Below are 27,796 nucleotides of genomic sequence, written 5' to 3' on the forward strand. Positions count from 1 at the left end.
TTAGGCTACATAGCTACTTTTAATACTACATTGGGTAATTGTTTCAGGATTACAAGACAGGGAAAAGAAAATGAAACACAACAGAACCCCCCCTTGCCTGCACAAACACAATTCACTAAACAACCACGGTTTGTTAGGTGAGGACACTGTAACTAAGACTATTGAAAGTGCACAACGTTTAACATTCCAACAGAAGCAGAAATGCGACCCGTGCATCAGGAGGGGACATTTATTCCAGGTTAGCCAAGAATCCTCAGTAACAACAAAGCTGCTGCTGTAACCAGGAGCTGTCTGAAGATAACCAGATAACCCAGTAACAAGTTACAAACACATGGAGATTGGCACTTGACCTTTACTCAGCCCCAGACACTCACCAGTTTTCTCCCCAGAGACTCACGTACACAGAACTTTAAGTTTCCATTTTATTACCGTAAAAAATAAAAGTAAATTCGTAGTTCCAGAGTAAACAAAGAAAGCTTAGTTTCAAACTGTTTAAAAACAAAGCGCCAAATTCTGGTAAGTTACATGTCACAGGGTTCACATCAGCACCTCACCCTAATGCAGTTTTTTGTGAACTGAGCGTATTTCACAGAGTTTCCACGTTAGTGACAAGAGGCTACATTCTCATCAGGATGCACATGGAACATGGCTCAAGGAGAACAACCTGGGAGGACTGCAAGTCAGCTTCCAGAGCTCCCCACTGAGCTCTGCATGTTCAGAACCAACATTTAAGACCAAAGTTATTAAAGATTGACCTTTTGCATATTCTGAAACGGAAGGCAAATACAATCAATTAACATTTGGCTTTGAAACATTAAGATAACAATGCTGTATTTCAGCCACATATTTACAAAAATGTTTACAACAGAACTGTGTAGGGTTTCCTTTTTATTGTCATAATACACTTATAGATGAATAGTCATCTTAACCTTCATGCAAAGATGCATCTCTTGTTACACAAGAAGTTTCCTGTTTGATTTTTTGCACTCTGAGGATAGCAAGCAGAGGGTTGGGTAAATTTGGGTCACCCTTAAAAAGGTAGGCCTGTTTGCTCTACTACACCTTCAAAATAAGGAGGTAAAAAACAGGCACCATTAATTCCCACAAGGGTTTGTTGCCTCTAGCATGTTTTCCAAAACCAACAAAAATAGTCTTGAACGGTTGTAAAATGGTTTATTCCATGACTTTCCCCTCTTCAGTTTACTTCCCGAACTCTGGAGTTACTTTCCTAGAAGCATACTTGCTGAGCTTCTTTTCTAATGTATGTTGTTGACTATACATTTTAAATTAAAACTGTTATGTAAAGAATGTAACAAGCTTTTTCCTTTGTACACAACTTAATCTTTGTGCTGAGTATTCTTCAAAGGGATTTTATAAATAATACAGTAAAAGTTTAGGTCAGTCTTCCACCCTCTCGTCATTATACCATGTTGTTGCTTTCTCCAACTTTATCTACAAGCTGTGGAAAAGGAGACAAAAAGGTTTTAGGTTGATGACATTTATGTAGAGTGAAGCTGCTCTCAAATACTGCTTGCTAATTGCACAGTTAGTATGTGACTGGAAATGAGAGTCAAGTAGTACTCACCGAGGTCTCATGGTTTAGGTTTGTGAAAACCAAAATTCTTATAATTGCAATTGTGTTTCTGCATAACATGTTTTTCTCATATAGACATTAACAGTGCAACAGGAAGATGCAACAGAATGAGAAAGGAAATAGAAGAATGCAGATAACACTGCCAGCTTAATGGTATAAACAAAACAATACAGTCTCAGCCACACATGCATTAGTAGACCAAGGAAGATATTTCAACTGACCATTACTGTGGATTCTCTTCTACGTAGGCTTTGAATAAAACATTAACAATTATCTTTTAAAAATAAGATTTAACCCCGTTATGATAAAATTAAATATGATTAGGATCAATTGACAAATGAAACATTCAATTGATCATGAATTATGAGCCACAACTTGGCCTAATTGTGAGATAGGAACAGATGATCTGGAACACTCATTTTTAAAAATCAGCCTGTATGCATCTAAGTTATTCCCACTATTAATTTTCAGTAGTAGCTATCGAAACTGTTGCTTTCAAAACTAGTATGCTTGTGTTAAAATACATACAAAAATTAGCACAGTAAATGTAGTTGACAAACACCCTAGATTAGCATCTTTCTGTTATTTGTCTTCAAATCCCCAGCCATTTGGTTAAAAAAATTGAAAACTCCGTTTGAAAAAATACAAATCATAATAATAAAAAGACGTAGCGTGGTGCAGTGGACCTTAATAAATATATCTGATGTATGACCATGCATGCTGAGAGTTACCAGGTTCACGTTATGAGCTGCAATGTAACATTGAACTCCACTGTTTGCTTTTACAGGCCACTTTTCCTAAGGTCACCCAAATACTGCACCACGGGAGAGGCCCAGGGCAGGATTCACCTGTGTGGTCACCCAGGGCCAACAGTGAAGCAGGAAGAACCCCAGCATTCCCTGTCACAATGCAGGGCTCTTCCAACTTCACCACCCATGAGCAGGAGCAGCTTCTGCCAACGTGCCAACGCTTTTTTTCCTTTTACATCTAGAAGTCTCTCCCTGGGAATGAATGGGATGTGCATGGTGCAAGAACTGTACAGGAATGCATTTGAAGTCATTGCTCCAAAGTTATATCTGCTTTATTTTTGATGCATTTCTACAAGTGCTATATCAGTGGAATGAAAACCAGAACATGCTTCAGTTGTTGCATGAAGTACCAAACTTACCGAGCTTATACCAGGTAAATTCAAGAGATATCCAAGAACTGGAACTCTTCTAATAAAGCCAACCACCACAGGAAAGAACCCCCTTTAGGTAAAACATCAGAAGATTGTATTAGTTTTTGTAATTAAGCTTTTCTCATATTGCTGTAACATGAAAAAAAATTAATTTTAAAAATTTTTAAACCAAAATTACATAAAACCTTGTAACTTGTTAGCAGCACACTTGTTTACCAAATATATAAATACACATTCATCAGAGTAAAGAGAAAACCAGGAAAGAAATGGTGTATTTTTTAATGGATTTCATTTTCTTCATAGCTGGCAACTCTCAGTCAACTCATCAAAAAATAACTCAAGTGAGACTATCTTAGTCAAGAAAACTGATTTCTCAAAATTAGCATACATATTTTGAGATAATTTTTCTTTATATTATAGAAAATACATTCAAGACCCAATGTAGAAACGAGTGAAGTTAGTTCTGAGTAATTAAAACCATGTATGATACTCTTTAACTAAAGAAAATGAAGCATGACAAGAGTTGTGTATTCATTTATTCCCCAAATTTAAGTCAGTGGTTTGACTCATGACCCTGGGGATGTTGCCTGGCATAGATGCTATGGTGTAGCCCCTGCACTCTCCACCTAACCTCTGCAGCAGAAAACCAAATTTTCTGTGGCAGTGTCTCAGCTGTTTGCAGGCAGCTGGTGGCATTCCCAGCAATCTTGTGTTGAGCATTCCCTGCGTGGAATAAGGATTAATGTGCAATGAGGCCTCAGCCACAGTGAAACAGTGAAGTTTCACAAGTCACCATCCTCTTCACCACCCTGCTAAGAACTATTTGCTGGGTAATATCCATACCAGTAAGGGGAGTTTTGAGGTCTTTTTTTTTTTCTTTTAAGGCCAGATCATTTCAGTGGCCCAGTAAATTGTGAGGCAGGGTACACAAACCACTTGTAACAGATTAAAACAACTGCTGTGTCCAAGAATAAGGAACAGTAGGGATAATATTGTCAGCCATAATTCTGCAAGGCTGTCATGTGAACAAGGCTCCAAAAGCACCTTAGATGACAACAGCTGTCTCATAATAGCCAGGGCAGTTTTCTGCTATGCAACCAAGCAGCAGGATCCTGAGGAACAGTGTAAAATGGTGCTTGAGGAAAGACTTCATTTGTAACTTCAGAAGGGTGCAAGTTGCTGACAAAGAGGAGGATGGCTGAACTGAACAAGACTGAAGCAAAACAAAAAGCTTTGCTTGAAGTAGTCACTAGCCAGCCTTGTAGCAAGGGATTTAGATTCTATCAACTAAAGAGCTCTGGAAAAGATGGTCACAGAATCATGGAATCATCAAGGCTGGAAAAGACATTTAAGATCATTCAGTCCAAACCACTGGTCTCCAGATGCTTTAAATGAAAACAAATCAGCTAAACATTCACACGTGGAATTATCCATCCCTTGTTGATTCCCTTCAGGCCAAAGGATAGTCCTGGGGATAACTATTGATCTTCTATAAACCTCTCAACATTGTTTCACCTTGCAAGCACCACTAGATAATCCATAGCCATACCTGCCTAGACAGACTAACTTATGACTCTTTTGAGATCTTTTAAAAGGAGGGTGTTCTGGAAACACATTCTACTTGCTTTGTACTGGCTGATTAAACCAAGCAGTACATACAAGAAGTGACAAATGTATTCAGTGAAATACTGTGATTATCACAGCACTTGCAGTGACAGAATTCTGAGTAACACAGAGCAGAACAATAAGAAATACATTAACCACATTAAATGAATTTTCTGAAATTTCACTGTCTCCAGTAGGAGCCAAGTTCAGATTTGTTTTCAAAAATAAACGTTTTATCTGAATTAAATACCAGAATAACACACAATTTTACTGAGTACAAAAAGAACTCCACGAGAACAATGGTTTCACTTTGATTAACAGGAACAGTGTTATTCAGCCATTCACTTCAGGGTCTGAAACTCAATCAATAACTATTAGTGAAACAATCTGCATCTGGAAAGAAGTCCAAGAACAACCAGAAGCCTCCCTTTCTACTTTTTTTGCATATTTTTTGCTTTGTTCTGTAGGGAAGCATAGAACTTCAACCATGGAAATAAAGATAAAAATATAGATATCTATGCAGGTTATAACAAGTCAAATTCTTTCACTATTACAGTTGCATTTATGAAGAACTTAAATTGTGAAAGTTAGAACATGTCTCAAGATTGCTGTTAAAAAAAAATAGAATTTCCATTTTTCCTTAATTCAGTCAAGATACTGCTAACCCAAACAAGCAGTTCTGACTCCAAGGCACAATTGTAATGAAATATGACAGAAAACATCTTTTCCCTGGGCTGCCATAGTGATGAAGTGATAAGGTTACAAACGTAGGATGGTCATAACTAAATATTTTGCCCCATTTGTTAAAGAAAAGGACAAAGCCCCTACTGAAAAAAGTACCAAGTATCCCTTTTCCATGAGGAGATATTTAAACTTCATACTGCTAACAATTTGGGCTCCCACCCATTTTGAAGCTTTACAATTCTTTGGTTAGACATCAACATTATCAAAGTCACTTTGGTAAGTGCCTCACAAACATTAGCAGATTTGAATCTTGGAAAAATACTTACCAACTTGTAAATAAACAATTTCATATAAAATCTGTCCAAAATCTGTCCATTTAAAGGATGCTGCTTTGTCAACTCTAACACAGAAACACTACACGAATACATTTATTCCTAGATAAACTAACACAAAGTTGTTTTCAGAGAAGACTTACCTGAACAATAGGAAGAACCCATAAATCTCCAGGATCATTCCTATTAAAGGCCAACCAATGAGAACTATGAGCACACCACCCAGGAAGAAGCCCGTTGCTTTCATTTTGTGTTTTTGAAAGAAGAATCTAAATGTTCTTTCTAAACCGATAACAAAAGACAAGCCGGCCACAAATAAAACCTAGAAAAGACAAAAACAAACCAAAGAGAGAAAATAACTAATTATGCTCCCAAGTACAGGATGTAAACACATTTATATATATATGTATGTATTTTATAAAATTACACTGCTTTTCTTGCACCACTTCTTTTAATACCAAAGCACAGTTGGTGAGAATGAATTTACTACTGATTTTCTTTTGTAAGGTCCATCTTAAAGCACTTGCAGCTCTCAGCTGCCTGAAAGTAGAGAGTCTATCCTTTGTGGTCTCTGCCAAACACACTCAAGACAAAAGATCTGCTGAGAACAGTTGTATCTGCCCTGTCACTTCTTTTCCACAAGTGGTGCTGAAGCTTAGTACTACTGACAGCAAAGGTTCCTAAAAACTAACAGCACATATAACAGCACCTTTGTTCTGTGCCACTGACATCTTCAGCAGCTTCTACTGATCTACTCATAGTGCAAAGCCAGAGAAGGAAAAAGCTGAACAGTTGTTTTTTACTGTGCAGAGCCTTCTAATTGTTTATTTATTTGTTCCAGTATAGACTGAACACTATCACACCAGTCCCAACTAGTGAGAACTATTTCTGGTGCAGCAAACAGGACTCAGAATTACTTCAGCAACATTTTTGTTCAGAAAGCAATAGTATCTCAGGTTTTACTCAAGATTGTTTTACTCAAGTTTAAGTTTTGTATGGTATTTAATAAATCACTTTCTTAGAACCTCCTGCCCTTTCTGATATAACTTTTTTTTTTAAATAAAAACAACTCTCTACAAGGATACAGTACCTTTTCTTGCATTATCTTTGGTTACCACATAGCCTGTCATTGTCTCTTCCTACCTATGTTTTCATTTTCCCTAAACAGGATCTCATATTTCCACCTTACATTAGGAAAAGAAAAAATAAGCATTATTTCATTTTTCACTCTTCCACTGCATGCTTCATTTGATGGTTCACAACAATGCTTCAACTAATGCACCCAATTTCAGATACACAATGTTATATTTCCATTCAGGGAGTCTCAGTGATTGAGAATGAAACAGATCTGTTTGGCTGCAGACTTTTGGGCATCAGCAAAAGAGGGGGTGAACCTCTACCAACGAGGCTGTGCTTTGGCTAGCTGGCAAAGCTGAGAGCAGCAGAGGCACAGAGACTATCACATGCAGAAAACACCCTGTCATTTGATATTTGTAAATTTTGTGTACCAGAACTAGGATTTATTTTCTGTGCTGCTTGAGCGACAACTTTGATTTGGTAAAAGCTGAAGATACTGAATCTCTCCTTCATGAAAGAGGTCTGGCTCTTCTAAAGCCAGAAGTGTCAGCAATTCATATTTCTTTCTTTCCTCCTACAGCACTGCAAAACTACATATGCCAGCATGTACTTAATGATTCTTATCCAAATAGATACTTAAATTGACAGTGATCTTAGAGGATCACAAAAAATCACATTTGCAGCAACACAACTGTGGAACAAGCTGCTTCTTGTCTGCCAACATCCCACAGGCCTGACCCGAGGTGATAATCACATCAGTGTGAGCTGTTCTAACCTCAAGCAGAAGAAATGATTCACTCCTATCACTGAGCACAACTCCTCCTTTATACCAAATCACCACAGTAATTTTTGTCATGCAGCTTCAAACTGATAACATGCTGTTCTATTTTTAGTTTATCTTTAGTAGATCACATACTTGATTCTAAGCACTGCAGAAAAGACACTTACATTTCCAATAGCCAAAAGAGCTTTGTCAAAGAAGAGTATCATTCCAAAGAAGAGGAAAAACACTCCAAAGCCTGTTAGTCCCATTCCAATCTCTGAAAAAGACACAAATTTAGGCATGTAACAAAACATAGTACCAAGAAAAAGTCACAAATAAAAACTGGGGAAAAAAAGAGAACATCCAATCTCAAGACATTTTAAATTTAGGAACTTTCCTGAGTATACAAATATCATAAATCGTGTAGACCCCAATTACTTCAAAAGACAGACCTTTGGAAGCTGTTTATAACAACATCCATGTTTGGAACTGAAAGACGCTGAAATTGAATGCAACCAAAAGCAATCAAGTATATATACATACAGCAAAGACATACATCCCTTTTGATTAATTGCTAGTATGGAGAAAAGGATTATTTATAAAGAGATAATTAAACTTTGTTTTCCAGATTAGATCAGCTGGTCAGAACATGGTACAAATAACACCAAGGTTGTGGGTTTGATTCCCATATGGATCATTCACTGAAGGGCTGGACTCAATGATCCTTGTGGATCCTTGTGGATCATTGAGTGGATCCTTGTGATCTTCTCTTTTAATTCAGAATACTCTGGGATTTGCAGATCTTATCCCATTATCTTTCCCATAGTAATGTAAGTACCCTGGTCCTCTCCATCCTCCTGAGACCTCATGCTCCATCGCCCATGATTTGCAAAGCAGTTCCACTCCCCTCAGTTTCCAGAGGGAACACAACTTGGATGAATCCTGCAGGATTTTTCCAAGTTACACATGTGCTGACAGCTATTGCCAGTTTTCACGAAACTGGCAGATATAAAATATTGAGGGATTAATGATCAAGTATAATTTTCATACTTAATATTTAATTTTTATTAATTAAATGGTAGATCTACATTACACATAAATACAATATCTCTAGACTGCTAGTATTGCACAGCAGTTTCATTATATGAAATTTTTCATTTTATGATCTTAATTTGCAGATTTTTTAAAAATACCTTTTGTACTTAATATATTTGCTTATATTATGGACTGGCCAGTGCTGGGTTAACAGCTTGACTCAATGCTCTTAAAGGTTTTTTCCCAGTCTAAACAGTTCTATAAACCTTGAGTTCTGCAAAGGATGCTCAAGAAATGCTGGGAAGCCAAGAGTAGGATGAAAGGTTTTTATGAGAAAATGGACTAGAAATGTCAAGCTAGGATTAAAACTACGGTTTGACTATAGCCTCTGAAGTATCTTGAAGATTGCTATTAGAAATACATCCTGCTTTTAATCTTAAATCTCTAAAGCCTTCCTTCCTTCTCACACAGACTGAATGGAAGAGGAAAAACCAGGAGCAGCCGCAACAGGGTTGCAAACACACACATTTATTATTGTTTTCACTGTGACCAGACACAGAAACCTACAGCTTTCTAAATTGCAAAACAAAAACAGCTTAGCAAAACTCAGCCTATCACTATGCCTGTATATATGTGTATTTTGAAGTTCCAAGTAGTTTTGTGTAGCCTATCCTGAAACAAACAAAAAAACACATCCACAATCACAGCCCTCACTGCTACTCTTGGCCAGATCTACCTCAATGTATTTTAATTGCACTTTGTTGATGTAGTTGGTCCTTTGCTGTTGCTTGATGAGCTTGGGAGTAAAGAAGGATAATTATGCCTGTTTCAGGACTTCCAAGTAGTTATTGGAAATAAATTTCAACACAGCTCAGAGATTTGTTACAGCAACAATCCACTCCCCAAGCTTCTCTAAGGGCTTGGCTTTCAGCAAGGCAGCAGAGCACATGCTGTTAGAGCTGTAGTTCTAGAATATAGCCTGCCACTTTAGACTTTTACTGTGAGCATTTTAACACCCCACAATTAAAAGCACTAAGCAACTCAATCCAATCAATTTACTACAGGCACTCTCCGTACTTGTTTACAATGAAAAATGGAATTGCAAATTGTATTTTCAATGGATCTGCTGACTGAAGGCAATGTAACAATTCCAAGTGCCCTTTTCTCCAGTACTCTTTACTTCAGAAAGCAGAAACAATCTGCATTCTGGAAGGAAACCACTTGGAGGCAGGACTCCAGAGGAATTACCAGCTGCCAGCAAGATAAATATGCAGCCATGGGAAGTGAGTATTCGCCCCTCCCAGACACAGCTCAAGGTATGGATCTGGCGAGGAGGCAGAGGCCAACTCCCAAGAGCTGCTGCAATCCCCACTCTGACATCTCTCTAATCACCCCAAACCTGTTTGTCATCACTTCTGCCACAATGGGTTCTGATTCACTGCAGAAGTCACCCATGTTCTCTGCTTAGCGGAGGGAAAAGGAAAAAAGAGAAAGGAACATTATTCTTGTTATCCCAAAATAACTGCTGGAAGAAGAGGAATGGTCCAGGACTATTATCCTCTAGTGCTGATATCTCAGCAGAGGGTCTTACTGCCTTGATTTGTATCAGAATTTGTAAATATATTTAACTACACTTCTTAGAGGAAGGAAAAGAAAAAGTGCTGGCATTTTGTATAAAATCATTTCAACAACAAACTATGAATATTTATAGCGGGAGCAAACTATTTTAAAATGTTTTTTCCTGTGCCAGAAGAGCTTTCCCACATTAGCCAAATACAACATGTCAATGGCTGGAAATATACACTAGCCAGGTTGTATTTATTCTGGATTATTATGATTTCCTGAGACAAGGGAACAAATCTTCATCAATGTTTCTCCAGAAATTCCATAAGCTGTGCAAGACTACTGCAGCATTGAGTCAAAACAGCTTAGTAGATTTTAAAATTAAAAATTAAGATAGATTGCTTGTGAAAGATTAGGGCAGACAATGCATATCCCCAGTCTTTTATTGTGCATAATATAGTGCAAAATAAAATGGAATTGTGTGCTATAGGCCTTTAGAAGACAAAAATGAATACAGTTTATATTCAATGCATAACTATTATTTTGCTAGGAGTATTTTTTAGTATTGAAATTTTAATTTGGGAAAAGCTAAGTGAATTCTTTTGCAATTACTGGTGGTTTATAACACCATTCAATGCACCACTTAAAATTATGTTCTAGACTACAGATGCAGAATTAGCTTTCCAAACAACAACAGTGGTTCTCTCCAGGTATTTATCACACTACTCTTCGAGTGTCTCTATGGCTAACTCTGTATTTTTCCAGACAGCAGTGAATTTTAAAATATCTGATGAACTATCTTCAGAATTTCAGAAAAACTGAAAAAAACCCCAACACTTAAACCCCTTAAATGTCAGAGTATTTTATTTAGTATTCCTGTCTCTGACAGTTAAAACCAACAGTCTTAGCACTGGAAATAGCTGAAGGTCCCACATGAGGCATCAAGCAAAATAAAAACTGAGTCTCTTTCTGAAGAGATTTTTATTTTTTTGCCCAACAAATACTCCAGACAGAAAGTTAAGGGCAAAAGCAAAGCCCACAAGGGTTTAATCAATCAGAAACCTAAAAGTTAACCCCAAGGATTAGTACTCATCCCAGTAACAGCACAATATCTGAGTAACTCAAGAAATCATTGACCCTGAATGCTGCTAAACTCTGCTGCCTGTCTTCATTCTTGGCCTTAATTGGCTCTCCAATACCTCCATTTCCAGTATCCTGCTATCAAAGTTATTTTAACTTTTTTTTTCCCTAGATTTTTCACACCCTCCTTCATAACTGATGCTGTGGTGCTTATCAGGCAGACTCATTTCCTTCTGTGGCAATCATACCAGAAATGCATCATACATGAAATGGTCATTTAAATCAAAGGCCTATCATTGTCCTTTACCCTACAGATTAAGCTGTTATCATGGAATCACACTTGTTAGGACTGGAGATCACCCAGTCCAACCCCCCTGCCAAGGCAGGGTCACCTGTTGCAGGTGACAAAGGGATGTGTCCAGGTGGGTTTGGGACGGCTCCAGAGAGGGAGACTCTGCAGCCTCCCAGGGCAGCGGTTCCAGGGCAGCTCTGCCACCTTCAGTGTAAGGAAGCGCTTCCTCATGCTGAGATTGAACTCCTTGTGCTTCGCTTCATGGCCACTGCTCCTTGTTCAGTCGCTGGGCACCACTGATAAGTCTGGCACCGTCCTCTTGGCACCCATTTGAGATATTTATATGCATTAATGGGATCCCCCCTCAGTCTTCTCCGGAATAAACAGGCCCAGCTCCCGCAGTCCCTCCTCATTACAGAGACGCTCCAGAGCCCTCACCATTTCCGTGCCCCTCTCCAGCAGCCCCTGTCCCTGCTGCTCTGGGGAGCCCAGGACTGCACAGAGCCCTCCAGCTGTGCCCTCAGCGGGGCCGAGCAGAGGGGCAGGATGGCCCCGACCTGCCGGCCGCGCTTCCCGGAGCGCCCAGGGCACCACCGGCGCTCCCGGCTAAGGATACACTTAGGAACGTCTTTACTTTCTTTTCTTTGATTTCTGTTTCCAAGCACTTCAGTGGAAACAAAACTATGGCCACACACAAATATTTTTACAATTTTCCACTTCAACGTCTCGGCCTCACCTTGAAGCCCGCTCAGCGTCAGCTGCAGACGTTTGGTGTGGTAGCAGCAAGAGTTGCACAGTAAAGCTATTTACTACTGAGATAATTAAATGGTTCCAGACCACTGACGTCCACAGGGAGGTACACGGCAAGAGGCGAGCTAAGTGTTACTTTGTTTACCGCTCATCTTTCATTCATTCATTCCCAGTGCCCAAAGTGCCATGGGTACAAACCCACACAGGGGCTAGATTAGGTAACAGGAAGTTTTTTTCCTGTAAGGTTAGCCAGGCACTGGAACAGGTAGTCCAGAGAAGCTGTGGCTGCCCCATGGCTGGAAGTGCCCCAGGCCAGCTGGACGGCCTCTGAGCAGCCCGGGACAGCGCAAGGGGTCCCTGCCCATGGCAGGGGCTGCAGTGAAATGATCTTTAAGGTCCCTTCCAACCCAGGCCACACCGCAGCACAGCACACCGAGCACTCGCAGCCCCGATCAAACGCCGGCCGCGCTGGTGGCGGAGCTCTCCCACGGGCGAGGGTGCCGCCGAGCGCTGCCCTGCCGCTCTCCAGCTCATTTCCCTTGCCGCGCTCCCCGCCACCCGCCGCTACCGCCGCACCGGGGCCGCCGCCGCGCCTTCCATCGCAGGCACACGGCCGTAAGAGCTCCCCCGCCCCTGTCCGCTCCCACCCCGCCGCAGGCTCCAGCCGGTCTCCAGCGGCCCAGCCGGACCCTGCCCGGCCGCTCCCGGGAGGCCCCGCCGCGGACAAAGGCTGCGGGCCTGGCGAGCCCGGCCACCCTGGGACCCCCCGGCCCCCGACGCCCCCAGCCCCGCAGCGGGAGGCCCCTCCGCCCTTCTCCGGCGGGAGCGGCGGCAGCGCTTACTCTGCGTGTCGGACAGGGAGATCATGGTGGCGGCGGCACCGGCGGCGGCAGCGGGACGGGCGGGAGCGGGACCGGGACCGGCGGCGGCCACGTCTTCCGGAAACACGCACCCCGCCGCATGAGAGCCGCCCGCCCATTGGCCGCGCCGGCCGCCAATCAGCAGCCGCCTTGTACGGCCGCGCGGGCGCGCTGCCCCGCCCACGGCCCGCGGCCGGCGCCGATTGGCCGGAGGGGCGGCGCTCGCGCCGGGCCCCGCGCGCCAGTGGCTGAGGGCGGGCAGCGGAAGGGGCGGGGCCGGCGCGCGCGGCGCAGGTGGGAGCGGGAGCCGTGAGGGGTGAGGGATAAGGGATAAAGGATAAAAGATAAGGGATAAAAGATAAAGGATAAGGGATGCGGGAGCGCGGCCGGCACTAGCCCTTGGGGCAGTTGCGGGAGCTATCGGCCCGAGCCACGGCTGAGCCCGCCGCACGGGAGGACACGGCAGCGAGGCGCTGGTCCTGCTGGCGCTGGCGGCCTCTGTCCCTTTCTCCATGCGTCCCGCCCCGTCCTGCACCCGCCGAGCGGGGCCTTCCCTGCCTGCCCGTCCGTCCGTCCGGCTGTCCTGTCCCGTCCCGTCCCGTCCCGCAGCCCTACCCAGCAGGGGCTTCCGGCCCGGCAAGCGCCGTGCCCGCAGCTGGCGTGTGGGTGAGGAGTGCTGGGAATATTGCACTGGATATGTTCGCTATATATAGTTGTATTCTGTTCACGCTGTACGCGGGTGAATGTTCCCACATTGGGGTGGATTGCCCAGGGAGGTGGTGGAGTTGCCACCCCTGGAGGTGATTAAGAGGCGTTTGGGTCTGGCCCTGGGTGATGCGGAAGTGTTTTATTCACACATCATTTTTAGTATATATTTCTTTCTGCATTTATAGGAGCGGGGAAGATCTTTGTTATGGTGGAATCAGCTGGTAGTCAGGATCTGCTGAAATTGTTCCCTTTCACCTTCCATTGGACTTTGCTTCCATCTATGTAATAAATAGTTCAGGATGCAATAACAGAAAATGCCAATTTCTTGAGTTTGGTATTGTTAAGGTACAATGTGGTAAAGACTGTTGTTCAAATACTGAGCCAATACATTCAATTCTATGTTCATTTCACTGATGATCTGTTCAAAATCAATCCCCTTCTCTAAACCAAAGCATGTTTATACTTCCTCCTAACAGATCCTCTAGATGTTATGGTGGCTGCCTTTCTAAGGGGCACAGTATAATGTGTTCAGACTTTTCTGTAAAATAATCTTTGAAGAGATCAAAAATGGTAATAGGCACTTGGTGAGTGACTGGTCTACGTTAGAGCATTCCTCTTGCAGGAAATGTATGACTTGGTTAAAATTCACCTGGATTCATTTAGAAGCCTGGTGAGCTGTGGCCTTGGGAATTGGTTGTGAGTTTGTGTTTATCCGTTTTGCAGAAGGGAAAAAGCAGTTGTCATCTAGTGAGGCTTCTTTGTGTGAGTGAATTAAATTAACCAGTACTTAAACTGTTACATTAACAGCTCTGGTAATGAAGAATGTCCTGCAGCAAATTTGTTCTAAGTTGAGAAAATTTACTTATAAAATATATTTTAAAATGTACTTTTTTCATTTTATTTTTAGTGACAGTTGCTTGGTTAAATAAGATCTCCTAAAGATAACGTTCTTTAATCTCCAAAGATGACAGCTGTTGCAGGTAATCCATAATTAATATTCCATATGTTCATTTTGCTGTCTCTTAGCTAACAAGACAATCACCTGATGTTACTGATTGTTATTTACATGAATTTAATGCATACATAAAAGATTTTGTGGGGTCTGTGCTATTATACTTAAGATTTGAAGAAAAAAATTCTTTTACTGGATAGCTTTTTATTTCTGAGGTAAAACTAAACCAAAATGCCCCATCCCTGGAAGTGTTCAAGGCATGGTTGGATGGGGCTCTGAGCAACCTGGTCCAGTGGCAGGGGAGTTGGAATGAGATGAGCTTTAATGTCCCTTCCAACCCAAGCTACTGTATGATGAAAATCAAGTTTGTCAAGGAAATTCCTTGGTTTTCAATATTTTAAAAATGTGCTTCATATTTTAAGTCACTCTTAACTCTTTTCTGCTGAGTAGCAGTAGGCATTTAGGAAGACAGCTGTCACCATCTTATGCTATTTGAGATGAAGATATTTTTTCCATATCACACATTTTTGTTTCCTTAACCATATTACCATATCTGCTCTGGATGGGCCAAAATCTCTTGGGTTTTCTGGGTGTGGGGGAGGAAGTAATTCCTTCTGATGCTTTTCTTACCTGGCTCTGGAATCCATGCTTGGCATGCAGGTGTATGTGTTAATTATTCTTTTAAACTCCAGGGGCTGGATTCTAGAACACAATCTGCAATTCACACACATGCATATTGGGATGGAAAGAGGCAAATTCCTGCCAAAGAGCCACTTGTGTAACCTGAGCTTTTGCAGAGCATTTTCTTTACTTCTTCCACATCTGAAGGATGGCTTGTGTTTGTAAAAGCATTTTCCCTCTATATCCAAACCCTGTTGTTCAGCAGATCCTCTTGTTCTGTGGAGGAGGGAGATCTTGGTGCATGAAACACAGCTTGTTGCTAATGGCCTTGTTTTCAACTCCAGAGGAGTTTAACTTGCTGATGTTAATGTTGCTTCTCACATGTAAACAAACGTTTTCTGTGAACAACTTGATCATTGGCTGGAGTACAATTAATACAATTAAAACTGGCATCAGCACATGGCTGTGGTCTCTATTGTGCCTTCTCCTTGCTTCTCCCTGCAGTGCTAGAGGAGGTGCTGGTGTCCATTGAGAATGAGCTGCAAGCAGTGGAGATGCAGATACAAGAGCTTGTGGATAAGCAGCAGGAACTCCTTCAAAAGAAGATGAGAGTAAAGAATCTGATAAAACAGTCCTCAGGAGACTTGGAGGCAGGTGGAAGTAAAGATACTGAAACCTCAGCTGAGGAATGGAATAAAAAAGGTTTGCAGAGTCAATGCCTAATATTTTAATAGAAGGGTGAATTAATTCGGTAGGGGAAACTGCAGAGTTTCCCAACTGATATTGTCCTATTTAATTTTAGTCAGCTGGCTGACATACCAGGGTAATGGGGTAATGTTTATACTTGTCACACTGGACATTCCTAAACACTAATCTTGAGTTGTTCTGGGCAGAATTATCTGTTCTGCCAGAATGGCCTGTTAAAACTACTTTAATTCTTTGCTTGTTGCAAAGTTCCTATTGATCTCATTTGCTCTTAGAATCCCAGAGTAAATTTTTATTGCAATACTTGTATACTAAATGCTTATAGTGCAATACTTCTCCTTGTTTGTATTCTAAAACAAATTGCTTTGGATTTTCTCAGGATTTGATAATGACAATTTTGCAATTTTGCACTTAGAGTTGGTTTTTGCTGGTTTTATGTTTCCTCTTGCTTGAGTGAGGACATTGGTAGTGTTTGTGATGGGTCATGTAGCCTCACTGTCTTACAAATTTATGCAAATTAGAGAGATGCTGACTGCCAAAAAATAACCTAGAATACATTATTATTGTAGAATTAGTGCAAGTGGCAAGTTCCTTGTGGTGGTGGGAAGGCTGCTGTGTTTCAAGTTAGACATTAGGTGAGGTCCTGAATAGCTGCTGCTTCTTGGCCATATTATACCTTTCCAAATTTGACTCAGATATTATGATTTTTTTTTCTTCTTTTTAATTTAATTTTCAATTTGTAAAAGCCTATATCTATCATATATACATACATGCTTTTTTTTTGGCTTTTTAAAAAATGAAATTAATGTTGTAGTTGAATCCATATTTGTCTGTATTTGAGGAGTATTATGCGTATGTAAGAATACTGATACTTTATAATTGCAAATTATTCTATTGGACAAATCATTTGGTTTGTGTAGTTCTATGCCTAATTCTCACCTCCTGTGATTTGAAAATTAATGTCTTTGCAATCAGATGCTGTGTATGTATTAAACAAGAGCAGCAGCTAAATTTTTTCCCAGTATAAAGCTCATGGAGGCCAGTGGGAGGCTTTTCTTTTTTTCAGAGAGCGTTGGATTTTAACTGTGCTCTTTGTAAATTTCTTTGCAATGTCACCTTAAGTCCCAAAATTAATTCTTGCATGGACCTCCCACTGTTTTTCTGAATTTTAATTTTAATAGTACCAAAAAGAAGCATCAGGAAGTATAATTTAAGTTTTTACAGTGTCACATCTTTTAAAAATGCAGCCTTTAGGTCTTTATTGAAAAGAAAAAAACTATTATAAGCATGCTGGGGTGTTGATTTTTGGGGAAGATTAAACAACTTTTCCCCCCTCTTTATTTTTTAATAAATGCTTCTTATTGATGGAATATATGGAAAAAATTGTATCCCTCCTTCTTTATACTATTTGTAATTGCTGCATTTGTATGAAGGAAGCATTTGAGTAACTATTGTAGGGCTCAGTGTCTGGTTTTATTTATTTTCAAGGTGGGATTCTAATTTCTAGTTATTTTGGACTAATGAGTTAACATGATCATTAGCACTCTGAAGTTCATCTGTTTTCAGTCTTTCACATTAGTTCACATCCATTTGCTTTGGTCTGGAGGTGAATCAGGTTTACAATTTGACTTTCAAAGTTCCACCCTAGAATATGGTGTATCCAGACTCAGGTTGTGTGGAGTTTTTTCTGTGCCATTATGAATCTTTAAACACTTTCCCAGATCTAAAATTGTGTCACTGCTAGATTTAGTTATTGAATATGTAAATTACTCCTCCTTCTTATATTTTAATTTGCTTATGAAATGTGTTTGTTGAGATGGTTTTTTCACTTAACAGATTTTCCATGGTATGAGAAGATAAAAACTGCACTGCAGAGCAAATTTAAACTCCAGAAGTTTAGATCACTGCAACTTGAAACAGTAAATGCTGCAATGGCAGGGAAGGATATATTTCTTGTCATGCCTACAGGTGGTGGGAAGAGCCTTTGTTACCAGTTACCAGCTGTCTGTTCTGATGGTATGTAAGGGGAAAAAAAGGACATAATAAAAAGAATTAGATTTATTTTCTCTCTTTTATAGTTATTTGGAGAATGAACATAATTTGGTGTATTTTTTGTTTGGTTGGTTTCTTTTTAATAACTGATCCAATTGCACTGGAAGTTTACTTATTTTAAAAGGCCAAATTTACCACTCCCTGTCACTGCTTAGTTCTGTGGCAAATCAGCACCTCATGACACAAACCTCCAGCTTGTTTTGTATATTTTTATACTCTATCTGTTGGAGCTAAGTTGTGTTTGTGGTCTAGACCTTAAAAGGAGGTGTATGTTGTGGATATTTAATAAGAATTATCCCTGTGTGATCTGGCACTCACTTAGCAGCTATCCAGGAGGGGAATCCTCTGCTGTGTATGAATCTTAAGCTTACATTTGGCAGTTTCTTCAGAGCAGGACTGATGGATCAGTAAAAAAGAATGAGAGGAGATATTTGTGACATCTGAACTGCACAATGATTGATTGTTACAGGTTTCACACTGGTGATATGTCCTTTGATATCTCTCATGGAAGATCAGCTTATGGTTTTGGAACAGCTTGGTATCTCTGCAGCTTTATTAAATGCCTCAAGCAGCAAGGTGTGTTTAAGTTCATGTGTCTCATGGTGTGTTTGCTGGTGTCTTCTTACCTGTGAATGTTGAATGGATGAGACAGATTTATCAGCTAATGCTCTTCTAGCAACAGTCTCTGACCAGGAGGGTGCTGTGATATGGGTAAGGTAATTAAGTATCTTGTGTTCATGTTTTAGTGACAACAACACATGGGAGCCAACACCTTCTGTGGAACAAATAGATTTCTCGGGGCTGTTTAGAGGGTGTGAAGTGCCTTTGGCTGATGTGTGTTGTATATTTTTATTCAGTTTCTAGACTTGGAGTAGGTGATTTTTGTCCTCTACTACCATGTTGAGCAGTGCAGGCTTTTACATATAATTATTTATGTCTTACTATAGAGTGGTGAGCTGTTTGATCCAGAGGCCAAGAAGCAACTCATTTCCCAGTCTCATACTAGGCAATTGCTTTGTTACAGTTATTTTCCTGACTAGCAGGAGGCTGTGATCATTAACTTGCACATGACACTGGATTTGATAAGTCACTGCTTGATGCAATGTGCCAAACTTGAAGCCTACTTTGATGCAGAATGCTCTGCAAACTCAGTAATAAAAACCTTGTGTGCAAGGAATTATTTTACACTAATAGTAAAATAGTTTATAGTATCACAGGGAGGTTTGGTTTATTGGGGAAATATTGATACCACCCGATGAAGCAAAGACACATATTCAACACTTCACTTCTTCAGAGTTCCGTCACGGATTTTCTAAGTATTAAAACGACCATTTTCTATACAGTGATCTTCTACAAAGGCTCATAGTGGTCAATACCGTGGAACACTTTATCAGTCTCTGTTAATTACACCTTATGAATTGCTAATCACCTCTTAAGAGCCTTAGCACTAAGCAACTTCAGTGTGTTGTCCCAGTTTGTTACCCCCTGCTGTCTCATTTTGTTTTGAACAGGAACATGTGAAGTGGGTCCACACGGAAATGCTGAAGAGGAATTCACAACTGAAGCTCATTTACGTGACCCCTGAGAAGATTGCAAAGAGCAAAATGTTCATGTCCAAGCTGGAGAAGGCTTATCAGGCCGGGTGCCTGGCTCGCATCGCTGTGGATGAGGTGCATTGCTGTAGTCAGTGGGGCCACGACTTCAGGCCTGGTATGCTCCTCAGAAATCCCCTTTGCTGGGCTGTTCTGGCATCAGTGAATAATGAGCTGGGCCTGAAATAAGGCCAGCTGCTTCCTTCATGTGTTAAGTGAATTCTTAATGTGTGAAACATACCTGTGTTAGCTCAAGGACTTTAATTCACAAATCATCCAGGAGCTAAGTTCATGCAAATGATGATTTCAACATAGATTTTGCTGTCAGTATTCTGAAAAATGATTTATTCTGCTTATTTTAATTGGAGCTTTATAAAATCAAAGGTTTTGCTTTGCATCTTTAATATGGACAATAGTTACCTTTAATCTACTGCTACGTGAAAGTCTCATCCTGTACACCACTCCCTGGTACTTCTGATGAAGGAGGTAGAGCATTTTGTAAATTCATGAGATATATTTTAATCATCTCTAAAGCAAGTGGAAACAAATACCCTTCACTTATAGGAAAAGAAAGTGTACTTCATTCTTTTTCCTGTCTTGGAGATTGTAGAATATTGTTGGTTGCTGTTTCTTTGTCTTTGAAAGAAAACCTGATTTGAAGCAATATTAACTATAAAGTCACTCTTAGCAGTTTAGCTAAGAAGTGGTGCCTGAGCCAAGAGCTAGGCTAGTTCAACAGGCAGTGTGGAATTTGGATATATACCTCTGGCTGTACTTCTGTTTGAAGGCAGCAGTACTTAGCCTTTAAAAATTTTTTATTGTTACACTGTGTTCTATGTATCCAAATTCCACATTGCTTGTTTATTAGAAAAGCTCCGTTTACTCAAAAGCTGTTTGTAAAAATAACCTGAATGCTGTTTGCAAAACAACCTGAATGTTGGTTAATACAATGCCACACATATTTTTTGAAGAATTTCTACTTCCATACATTTTTGCCTTCTGAATTGTGACTGATAATTGCAGCCTTTCTGTACCTGGAGGGAGCCTAAAAGAAAACTGGGGATGGACTTTTTACAAGAGCTTGGAGTGACAGGCCAAGTGAGGATGGCTTCAAACCGAGTTTAGATTGGGTATTAGGAAGAACTGTGAGGGTGGTGAGGCACTGGCACAGGCTGCCCAGAGAAGTTATGGATGCCTCATCACTGGAATGTGTTCAAGGCCAGGTTGGATGGGGCTCTGAGCAACCTGGGCTAGTGGAAGGTGTCCCTTGGACATATGGTTGGAACAATATGGTCTTTAAGGTGTCTTCCAACCCAAATGATTCTGTGATTGAGTCTTTAAAATTCAATTAGACGACATCTCTTTTGCTAAGTGCAACCTGCTTGTTACTTCCTTTGGATGTATAAATTAGTTCTGTAGTAGATTAGCAGTAATAACATTTATTGCTGTATTACCCCATTAAATACTATCTACATAAATGCCTTTTTTAAGTTTGCATTTGTGGTATGAGAAATCTTTTTCCCCTTTTTGTTTTCTTGCTTAGACTACAAGTCTCTTGGTATCCTGAAAAGACAGTTTCCCAATACTCCCTTGATTGGATTGACAGCAACAGCTACCAATCACGTTTTAAAGGATGCTCAGAACATTCTGCACGTTCAGAAGTGCATTACCTTTACTGCTTCCTTCAATCGGCCCAACCTTTTCTATGAGGTAGGTCTTGTTACCTGGTTTGTGCTGTTGTGCTGTCTCCTGCAGGGAGAGGGACAGGCAGCAGGCTCAGACTGCTTCACCCTGTTGGAAAATATGTCCTATGATGGCAGAAAGGTTATGAATTATTCTGTTGTGCTGTGAATTCTGTGAATTTTCACTTTGGCCGCAGGTTTGTTTATCGTTCTTGGTGGGGAAAACTTGCAGGTTTGTTTTGGGGTTTATTTTTCAATGGACTTTTGAGTTGTAATCTGACTGTTCATAAGAAGAATATAGTAATTTTTTTTAAATGGCAGAATAGTTGTATTTATTATACTGGAAAAAGTAAAATATGGATGTTTCGCAGACTGTTTGCCCACTTGAGCTCTGACATGTGCTTAATACATTTTTGAGGTTCGGCATAAGCCTTCAAATAATGAAGATTTCATTGAGGACATAGTTAAGACCATTAATGGAAGATACAAAGGACTGTCAGGTAAAAAGTGTCACAAAAGACACATATTCTTTCATAAGCTTTAGCATATGGATGTTGGGATGTTTTCAAATGATCCTGAAGCATGTAGAGAAATTCTGCCTTCAGCATACATTAAACATCCAGCATTAGAATAAATAAAATTTAGTAAGATCCATACCGTGAATAATTTCTCTCTTCATTCATTAATGTTTAAATGTCTTTACTGTTTACTTGTATCTTCTGAAGTATTGAACTGGAATGTTAATGTCTATAGAACAATGTTTACGTGGGTAATAATAGGAGGGTTTAAGATTGTAAAAGCAAGGCTCAGAAAAGTGATCTCTATGTTCTTAAATCACACATTGTTTACTATCCATGTGTCAGGATACTTGTTATCTTTAACATGTTTTTTCATAATTGATCAGAAGAGTCATCTGTTACTCAGTGCCCAGAATGGGTGTTATGGGGTGAATTGCAGATAAAATCAGAATTGTAAAAGTTGAACTTGTGTAATCAATAAATTCTGTAGTGGAAGTAAAGAAGAGAGACATCTTGCCAAGGTAGCAGAACCCAGGTTCTGGAGCAGCAGTCTGTCCCTGTCTCTGCTTGGAGCACTGTGGCTGTGAGGAGCAGCTCCCTGAGCACAAATGGTGCTAAGACGATCAAAAATCACATGGCTTCGTGTGTAATCCCTGATTTAGCCCAGCTTGACTAATGGTAAAAGACAGATTTAACCTCAGGTGAGATGCTATAGATGTCATAAGGCATAGCACCTCTTTAAAAAGCTTTAATAAGCATTGTCTTCCTTGAACATTAATAGAATGCTTCCATGGTTCTATGGATTGGCACCCGTATTTCCTCTTTAGCCTTCAGGTCCAAGCTGATAACTGAATTTTCCTTCATGAATAACAATACTATGGACTACATAGGCACAAAGACTGTATAATGCTTTTTAATTATTTATTTCATATGCTAATAAAGCTTTCACAATTGTTTTTAAGTATTGGGGATAGTTTGGCCTTTTTAAGGCATTACAATGAGGCCTCTTTCACTTTTGTGCAGGAATTGTTTACTGCTTTTCTCAGAAGGATTCTGAGCAAGTTACTGTGAGTCTGCAGAAACTGGGAATCAAGGCAGGGACTTACCACGCAAACATGGATGCTAAATATAAAACCAAAGTTCACAAAGGATGGGCAACAAATCAAATCCAGGTTAAGTAAATACTTTACATGGACTTAATGTTTTATTTAAACAAATTGTTGTTTGGTATCTTGATGATTTCTTATTCTTTTTCTTTCTCACAGGTTGTAGTGGCAACTGTTGCTTTTGGCATGGGAATTGATAAACCTGATGTGAGGTTTGTAATTCATCACTCTATGAGCAAGTCCATGGAAAACTACTACCAAGAGAGTGGACGTGCAGGTATTGCAGGAAGTGGCTTTTGCAATGTTACCATTTACATCCATTACACCAGTAAAATTGTCCTTCAATTTTCCAGGCATTTGTGCTAAGTCTCTTGCCTTTGAGACAGTTTGTTTTCAAAGGGTGTAATGAAACTGCCTCTGTAAAGAGGCTTTAAATATAAGCTGCATTCATGACATTCATGACCAGGCCTCTTCTGCAGTGTAACAAATAATAACTGGGTATCTAGACCTCCACTCAGCATTTTTTAAATACTTTATTTTCTATCAAATCTGTGTCTTACCAGAATAACATGATACGGATGTGATATACAATTTTAGTTTTTTTATTTTGTATAGCACCTAGGATGTGTGATTTGCTCAGATTGCCTCTACATGATGTTTAATTACTGTATGAATTTCAGATATACAAGTGGGATGGGAAGTCTGGAGCAGGGAATTTTAAGGATTGATCAATGTTTAGCAGCACAAAATACCTGTTATGGCCAAACTCCACCCCCAAAAACATTTTGCAGTGTTGTGGGATTTTTGATCTTGTTTATCCTCCTTACTTTTTTAAAGGCAGATTTGAATCTATGTGGTGTCAAGGAACTTGAGGGGCAATTGGTTGAGATTGTAATTATCTGGTCATTTGAATGCATTGCAGGTAGAGATGACCAAAAAGCTGACTGCATTTTGTATTACGGATTTGGAGATATATTCAGAATCAGCTCAATGGTGGTGATGGAAAATGTTGGCCAAGAGAAGCTGTATGATATGGTGTCTTATTGCCAAAATATGAACAAGTAAGTTACTGTGGTGGCTTGGTTGCTTAGTTTTTAAATGAGCTAATTTTGTTGGGGTTTTTAGGTGATGTTTGGAAAAAAAAAAAAGAAAACAAAAGAAAAAACCTGAAACAAAACCAAACTGAACCCATCACCAAACAAAACCACCCATAAAAACAGGAACAAGCTTGCCAGCCTCAGGATACAATTCTGGAAGTGGTTATGTTGAGGTGAAATATCTGTCAACAAATACTCTTTGCATTTCAAATCCCAGTCAGAGGAAATACTGGAGTTCTGTGGTTTTGACTCTAAGCTACAGTGTTTAATGGCCACATAAGAATCTACATGTGTTTGCTGCTTCATCTGCTTCAGTGTGATACTTGGAATACTTCAGGGAAAACATCTGTCTCTGTGTTGTGGACAACTAAAAAAGTAAAATCTTTTGTGGCCTCAGTGTAGCAATGAATTCATATTCTTACCCCTTTTCATTCTCTTGAAACTGCAGATTATACTCTTGTGCTTCAACCTAACTGTTCCTACATCAATATTGGCATAGCTGATAGGGAATACTGTTGTATTTGTTCTCTGATTTTTCCTCTGGTAATATTTTGTGCTTGTTTTGAGATCTGAGCTGCCCCTAGAACCTTTTTTGCCATTTTCATGCTGTATAAGGCAGGTGTTACATATCCTCCTGGGATCTATAGCCCCCCTCTGCTCTCTGCTCTTCAGGTGTCGCCGGGTGCTCATAGCCCACCACTTTGATGAGGTGTGGGATTCTGCAAACTGCAACAGAATGTGTGATAACTGCTCTAGAGAGAATGGTAGGTAAAGGACAGAGAACATGGGAAAAGTTGATTTAAAGAAATACCTGGTGTAGAAAAACTGTAAGCAAATTTTGTGACCTGTTCTTGTATTACTGACTGTTTTCAAGGTGCAGATTTTGTTATGAATATCAGTTTTTGGTGGCCTACTGTTGCCAAGTTAATTTAAAAGCAAAACAAAAAAAAGCCTTTCTATTGTATAGCACAAATATATGTATTTATAACTACACATAACTATATATATAACTACAAAGAGTTTTCTATTTAAATGTTCCTTGACTTTTACTTGCAGTGTGTGAGAAGATGGATGTAACAGGATACTGCAGGGATCTAATAAAGATTCTTGAGCAAGCTGACAGCATGAGTGAGAAACTCACCCCACTGAAATTAATTGATGCCTGGTCTGGGAAAGGTGTGTCCAAATTCAGGGTCCCTGAAGTTACTCCACCCAAGCACCCTCGAGAGGAGCTGGAGAGAATTATTGCCCATTTACTGCTGCAGCAGTATCTGAAGTATGTAAGATAATTATTTTGTTTTCTTTGTTTTTTAACATTTAGTAGTAATTTTTCCTTGCTCTCTTATTACCTCTGTATAACATTAATGGATACATTCTGTAGTCTTGTTTTCATTTCAGATGCATTTAATGTAGTCTTAAAAACCCTTCAAGTATTGCTATATTTCCATTTCAAAAGTTGGAGGAACAGTTGAAATGCTGCATCTCGTGCAATTTTAAAAAGCTGGGGTCTCCTGTATTCAGGTAGAATGTTTAAATCTGCAGCAGGAATAATTTTGGAGAAGTCTGCAGTTCATACAGATCTCATTCACATTCCATGGACAAGGAAAGCAAATGGGGTTGCCCACACAATGTCTAAGTCAGGAAAGACTGGCTAATGTGAAAAGTGGTACTCAGAAATTTTAAGAAAGCATAGTGGAACTAACAACAGTGCTGCCTCTGTAACCTGTATGCTGTGTGTTTTGTCTTCTCATATAATATTATAAGTTTAAGAATATCTACATATATCTAATCCCTTTATTTTGACTTAATTTTTCTTTGCATCTCTGTACAGCTTTTTTTAGCATTATTAAGAGGGTGAGCAGATGACTTATTACATCTTTTTTTCCTCAATTTCCTCCATGTGTTTCAAGAGATTGACAAGTGTGCATCTGAGTGTTTTTGTGTGTGTCAAGGTCCAGAAACTGAATTATGTCAAGTGTTGATCAGAGTAGGTCTAAGTTACTGACTGTCTACTTGATTAGATAAAGAAGAATGAAGCTGCTATTTGGAACATCCATCAGAAGGGTTCATGTGTCCCTGTCCTTATGGAAAGAGTTGTTGAGATTTAGGCAGGCTGCCTAGGGGAGTGGTGGAGTCACCATTCCTGGGACATGGTTTTTTATCCAGATGTTTTGTGAACAGTGTTCAGGTGCCAGGATATGGCACCTGAGGACATGGTTTAGTGGCAGTGCTGGGTTGATGGTTGGACTTGATAATCTTAGAGGTCTTTTCTAACCTTGATTCTATTTTTTTTTTCCCCCTGCATATTCTGGTCTGTCTCCAGCCTTCCCTTGTAACAGTGATTTCATTCATGCAGGGAGGATTTCAGCTTCACAGCCTTTGCTACAATATCCTACCTGAAGGTGGGACCAAAAGCCCGGCTGCTGAAAAACGAGGGACACATCATCACCATAGAAGGGATAACAAACAGCAAAAGCTTTTTCAAGGTATTTAGATCTGGTCTGATTTGCCATACATATATCTTCTCCATTAGAGCTTAATTTAATGATTTGGTATCTGCTCAAAACTGTTTTGTAGTAATGCAGTCAACCTCATAAATATCTTCTGTCTTGTTTGGGAACGTGGAAAAAGGAGGAAAACAATGTTAGAATTTTAATTGAACTCTTAAATCTTACAGGTCAAACCATCTCAATCTTCAAATTCAAAAGGAAGCAGAGAAAATGCCCAGACTGGATCAAAGACTGTCCAAGATTCAGTGGTAAAGAAATCACAGGAACATAAACGGCCCAGCTGTGGTCCTAACTTAAAAGCAAAGAAGCCTAAGCTTCAGGCAGGTGCAAATGACCAACCAGTGGTTATTGACTGAGTGTCACAGACTACATTTAGGATCTAATCATGGTTGCTGCTCCATGGACAATGCAGTGTGTAAGTTCAGTTTGTACTTTAGTAGTGGTATTTTTATTTAATAAACACTGAACAGGGAACAAATATCTTTAAAAACTGTCAAGTCTAGAAGGCTAGTAGCGAAGGAAAAAGTGTTTCATATCAAAATAATTGGTGCATATCTTAGGATACAGCAATGATTACTAAACCTATATTATGACCACGTTGCCTTTTTAACTCTTTTGGATGTGTAGTATATAGTAACACTGTGGCAGGTTCAGGCAGCCTGGAAAGGACTGCCAGAGGTCCAGAGGTTTCCACACTTCCTTCCTGTGGGAGTCTCCACCCACTGCTCCCCTGAGAGTCCTCTTCAGATTTCTCTCCTTTGCAGCACAGGACTTGGTGGTCCTTAGCTCTGCATGAAGGCCCTGTCCCCTCCTGTTCCTTTTGCCTGCTGTGCAGGTGACTTTCCTCTTCACCAGTGACTCCACTGCAGCCAGGGCACTGCTTTCCCAGAGCAGCTGCTGTCACCAGCCCCAGGGAGTGACATCAGAGAGCTGGAGACTGGGATGCTCCAGCATCCTTCCTCTGGAGGCCTGGCTGGGTCAGAGCTGCTGCTGTGCCAGGGCTGGTTGTTCCAGCCCACGTGAGCATTGCCATCTCTGCAGTTCAGAGTAGGGACATGTCCCTACACCCACTGTGGCATGTTTGAGTGAAATATTGTATTTATTTATGAGTGATTATGTGTATTTATTCCTTTGAAATATGTCTGTTGCTCTTAAAATTGGACTTCTCTGGGTTGTTAATCAAATAGAAATTTGTGACTTCTGTGCTTGGCAGAAGTACCTAAATTTAAGTTTACAAACAAGACAACCTGCCAGCCTAGGAAACACTCAACAGCTACTGCTGCCTGCAGTGCATTCTCAGGCACATATGCTGACTACTAGATTCAATTTTGTTTTCTTACTTTTAACATCTTAGCCAAAGATCAGAAAGGCATGTTCAGTTTCATTAATAAATGCAAGTTCTGGGTGGTTGCATTTTAGTTCTTCTTTCTTACACTTC

The 27,796-nt window shown here is 40.1% G+C and overlaps 2 protein-coding genes across 4 annotated transcripts; one reads left to right on the plus strand and one right to left on the minus strand.

Annotated features, from left to right (window-relative positions):
* Window positions 1-408: 408 nt before the first annotated feature.
* On the minus strand, window positions 409-12,906 carry GOLT1B (golgi transport 1B). Its single transcript, XM_053943930.1, has 5 exons — window positions 12,798-12,906; window positions 7,421-7,512; window positions 5,539-5,717; window positions 2,763-2,844; window positions 409-1,459 (listed from the first exon to the last, which is right to left on the minus strand). The coding sequence occupies exons 1-5, from the start codon at window positions 12,820-12,822 to the stop codon at window positions 1,421-1,423; spliced, it is 417 nt and encodes a 138-aa protein (XP_053799905.1). The 5' UTR covers window positions 12,823-12,906; the 3' UTR covers window positions 409-1,420.
* Window positions 12,907-13,089: 183 nt separating this feature from the next.
* On the plus strand, window positions 13,090-27,771 carry RECQL (RecQ like helicase). Of its 3 annotated transcripts, none has more exons than XM_053942933.1 (15): window positions 13,090-13,109; window positions 14,431-14,503; window positions 15,601-15,798; window positions 17,638-17,817; window positions 18,323-18,429; window positions 19,365-19,563; window positions 20,989-21,155; window positions 21,546-21,627; window positions 22,669-22,817; window positions 22,911-23,028; window positions 23,674-23,812; window positions 24,521-24,612; window positions 24,905-25,124; window positions 26,205-26,334; window positions 26,526-27,771. In XM_053942933.1, exons 2-15 carry the CDS (start codon window positions 14,488-14,490, stop codon window positions 26,712-26,714), a joined length of 1,986 nt encoding a protein of 661 aa, XP_053798908.1. In that variant the 5' UTR covers window positions 13,090-13,109; window positions 14,431-14,487; the 3' UTR covers window positions 26,715-27,771. The 3 variants fall into 3 exon arrangements, with proteins under 3 accessions (XP_053798908.1, XP_053798910.1, XP_053798909.1); XM_053942935.1 differs by lacking the exon at window positions 13,090-13,109 and adding an exon at window positions 13,112-13,131; XM_053942934.1 differs by lacking the exon at window positions 13,090-13,109 and adding an exon at window positions 13,399-13,481.
* The last annotated feature ends 25 nt before the right edge of the window (window positions 27,772-27,796 follow it).

This window comes from Vidua chalybeata, chromosome 5, assembly GCF_026979565.1.
Source record: "Vidua chalybeata isolate OUT-0048 chromosome 5, bVidCha1 merged haplotype, whole genome shotgun sequence".
Classification (NCBI taxonomy): domain Eukaryota; kingdom Metazoa; phylum Chordata; class Aves; order Passeriformes; family Viduidae; genus Vidua; species Vidua chalybeata.

What these genes read in the sequence shown, in the direction of transcription:
- GOLT1B (XM_053943930.1), bottom strand. Translation starts at nt 12,822, where the DNA reads ATGATCTCCCTGTCCGACACGCAGA. An exon ending in CTCCCTGTCCGACACGCAGA is followed by an intron (nt 7,513 to 12,797) that starts GTAAGCGCTGCC and finishes TGTCTTTTTCAG; the next exon opens with AGATTGGAATGGGACTAACA. An exon ending in ATTTACCTGGTATAAGCTCG is followed by an intron (nt 1,460 to 2,762) that starts GTAAGTTTGGTA and finishes CCTTTTCCACAG; the next exon opens with CTTGTAGATAAAGTTGGAGA.
- RECQL (XM_053942933.1), top strand. An exon ending in TGAGGAATGGAATAAAAAAG is followed by an intron (nt 15,799 to 17,637) that starts GTTTGCAGAGTC and finishes TTCACTTAACAG; the next exon opens with ATTTTCCATGGTATGAGAAG. An exon ending in TAAATGCCTCAAGCAGCAAG is followed by an intron (nt 18,430 to 19,364) that starts GTGTGTTTAAGT and finishes TGTTTTGAACAG; the next exon opens with GAACATGTGAAGTGGGTCCA.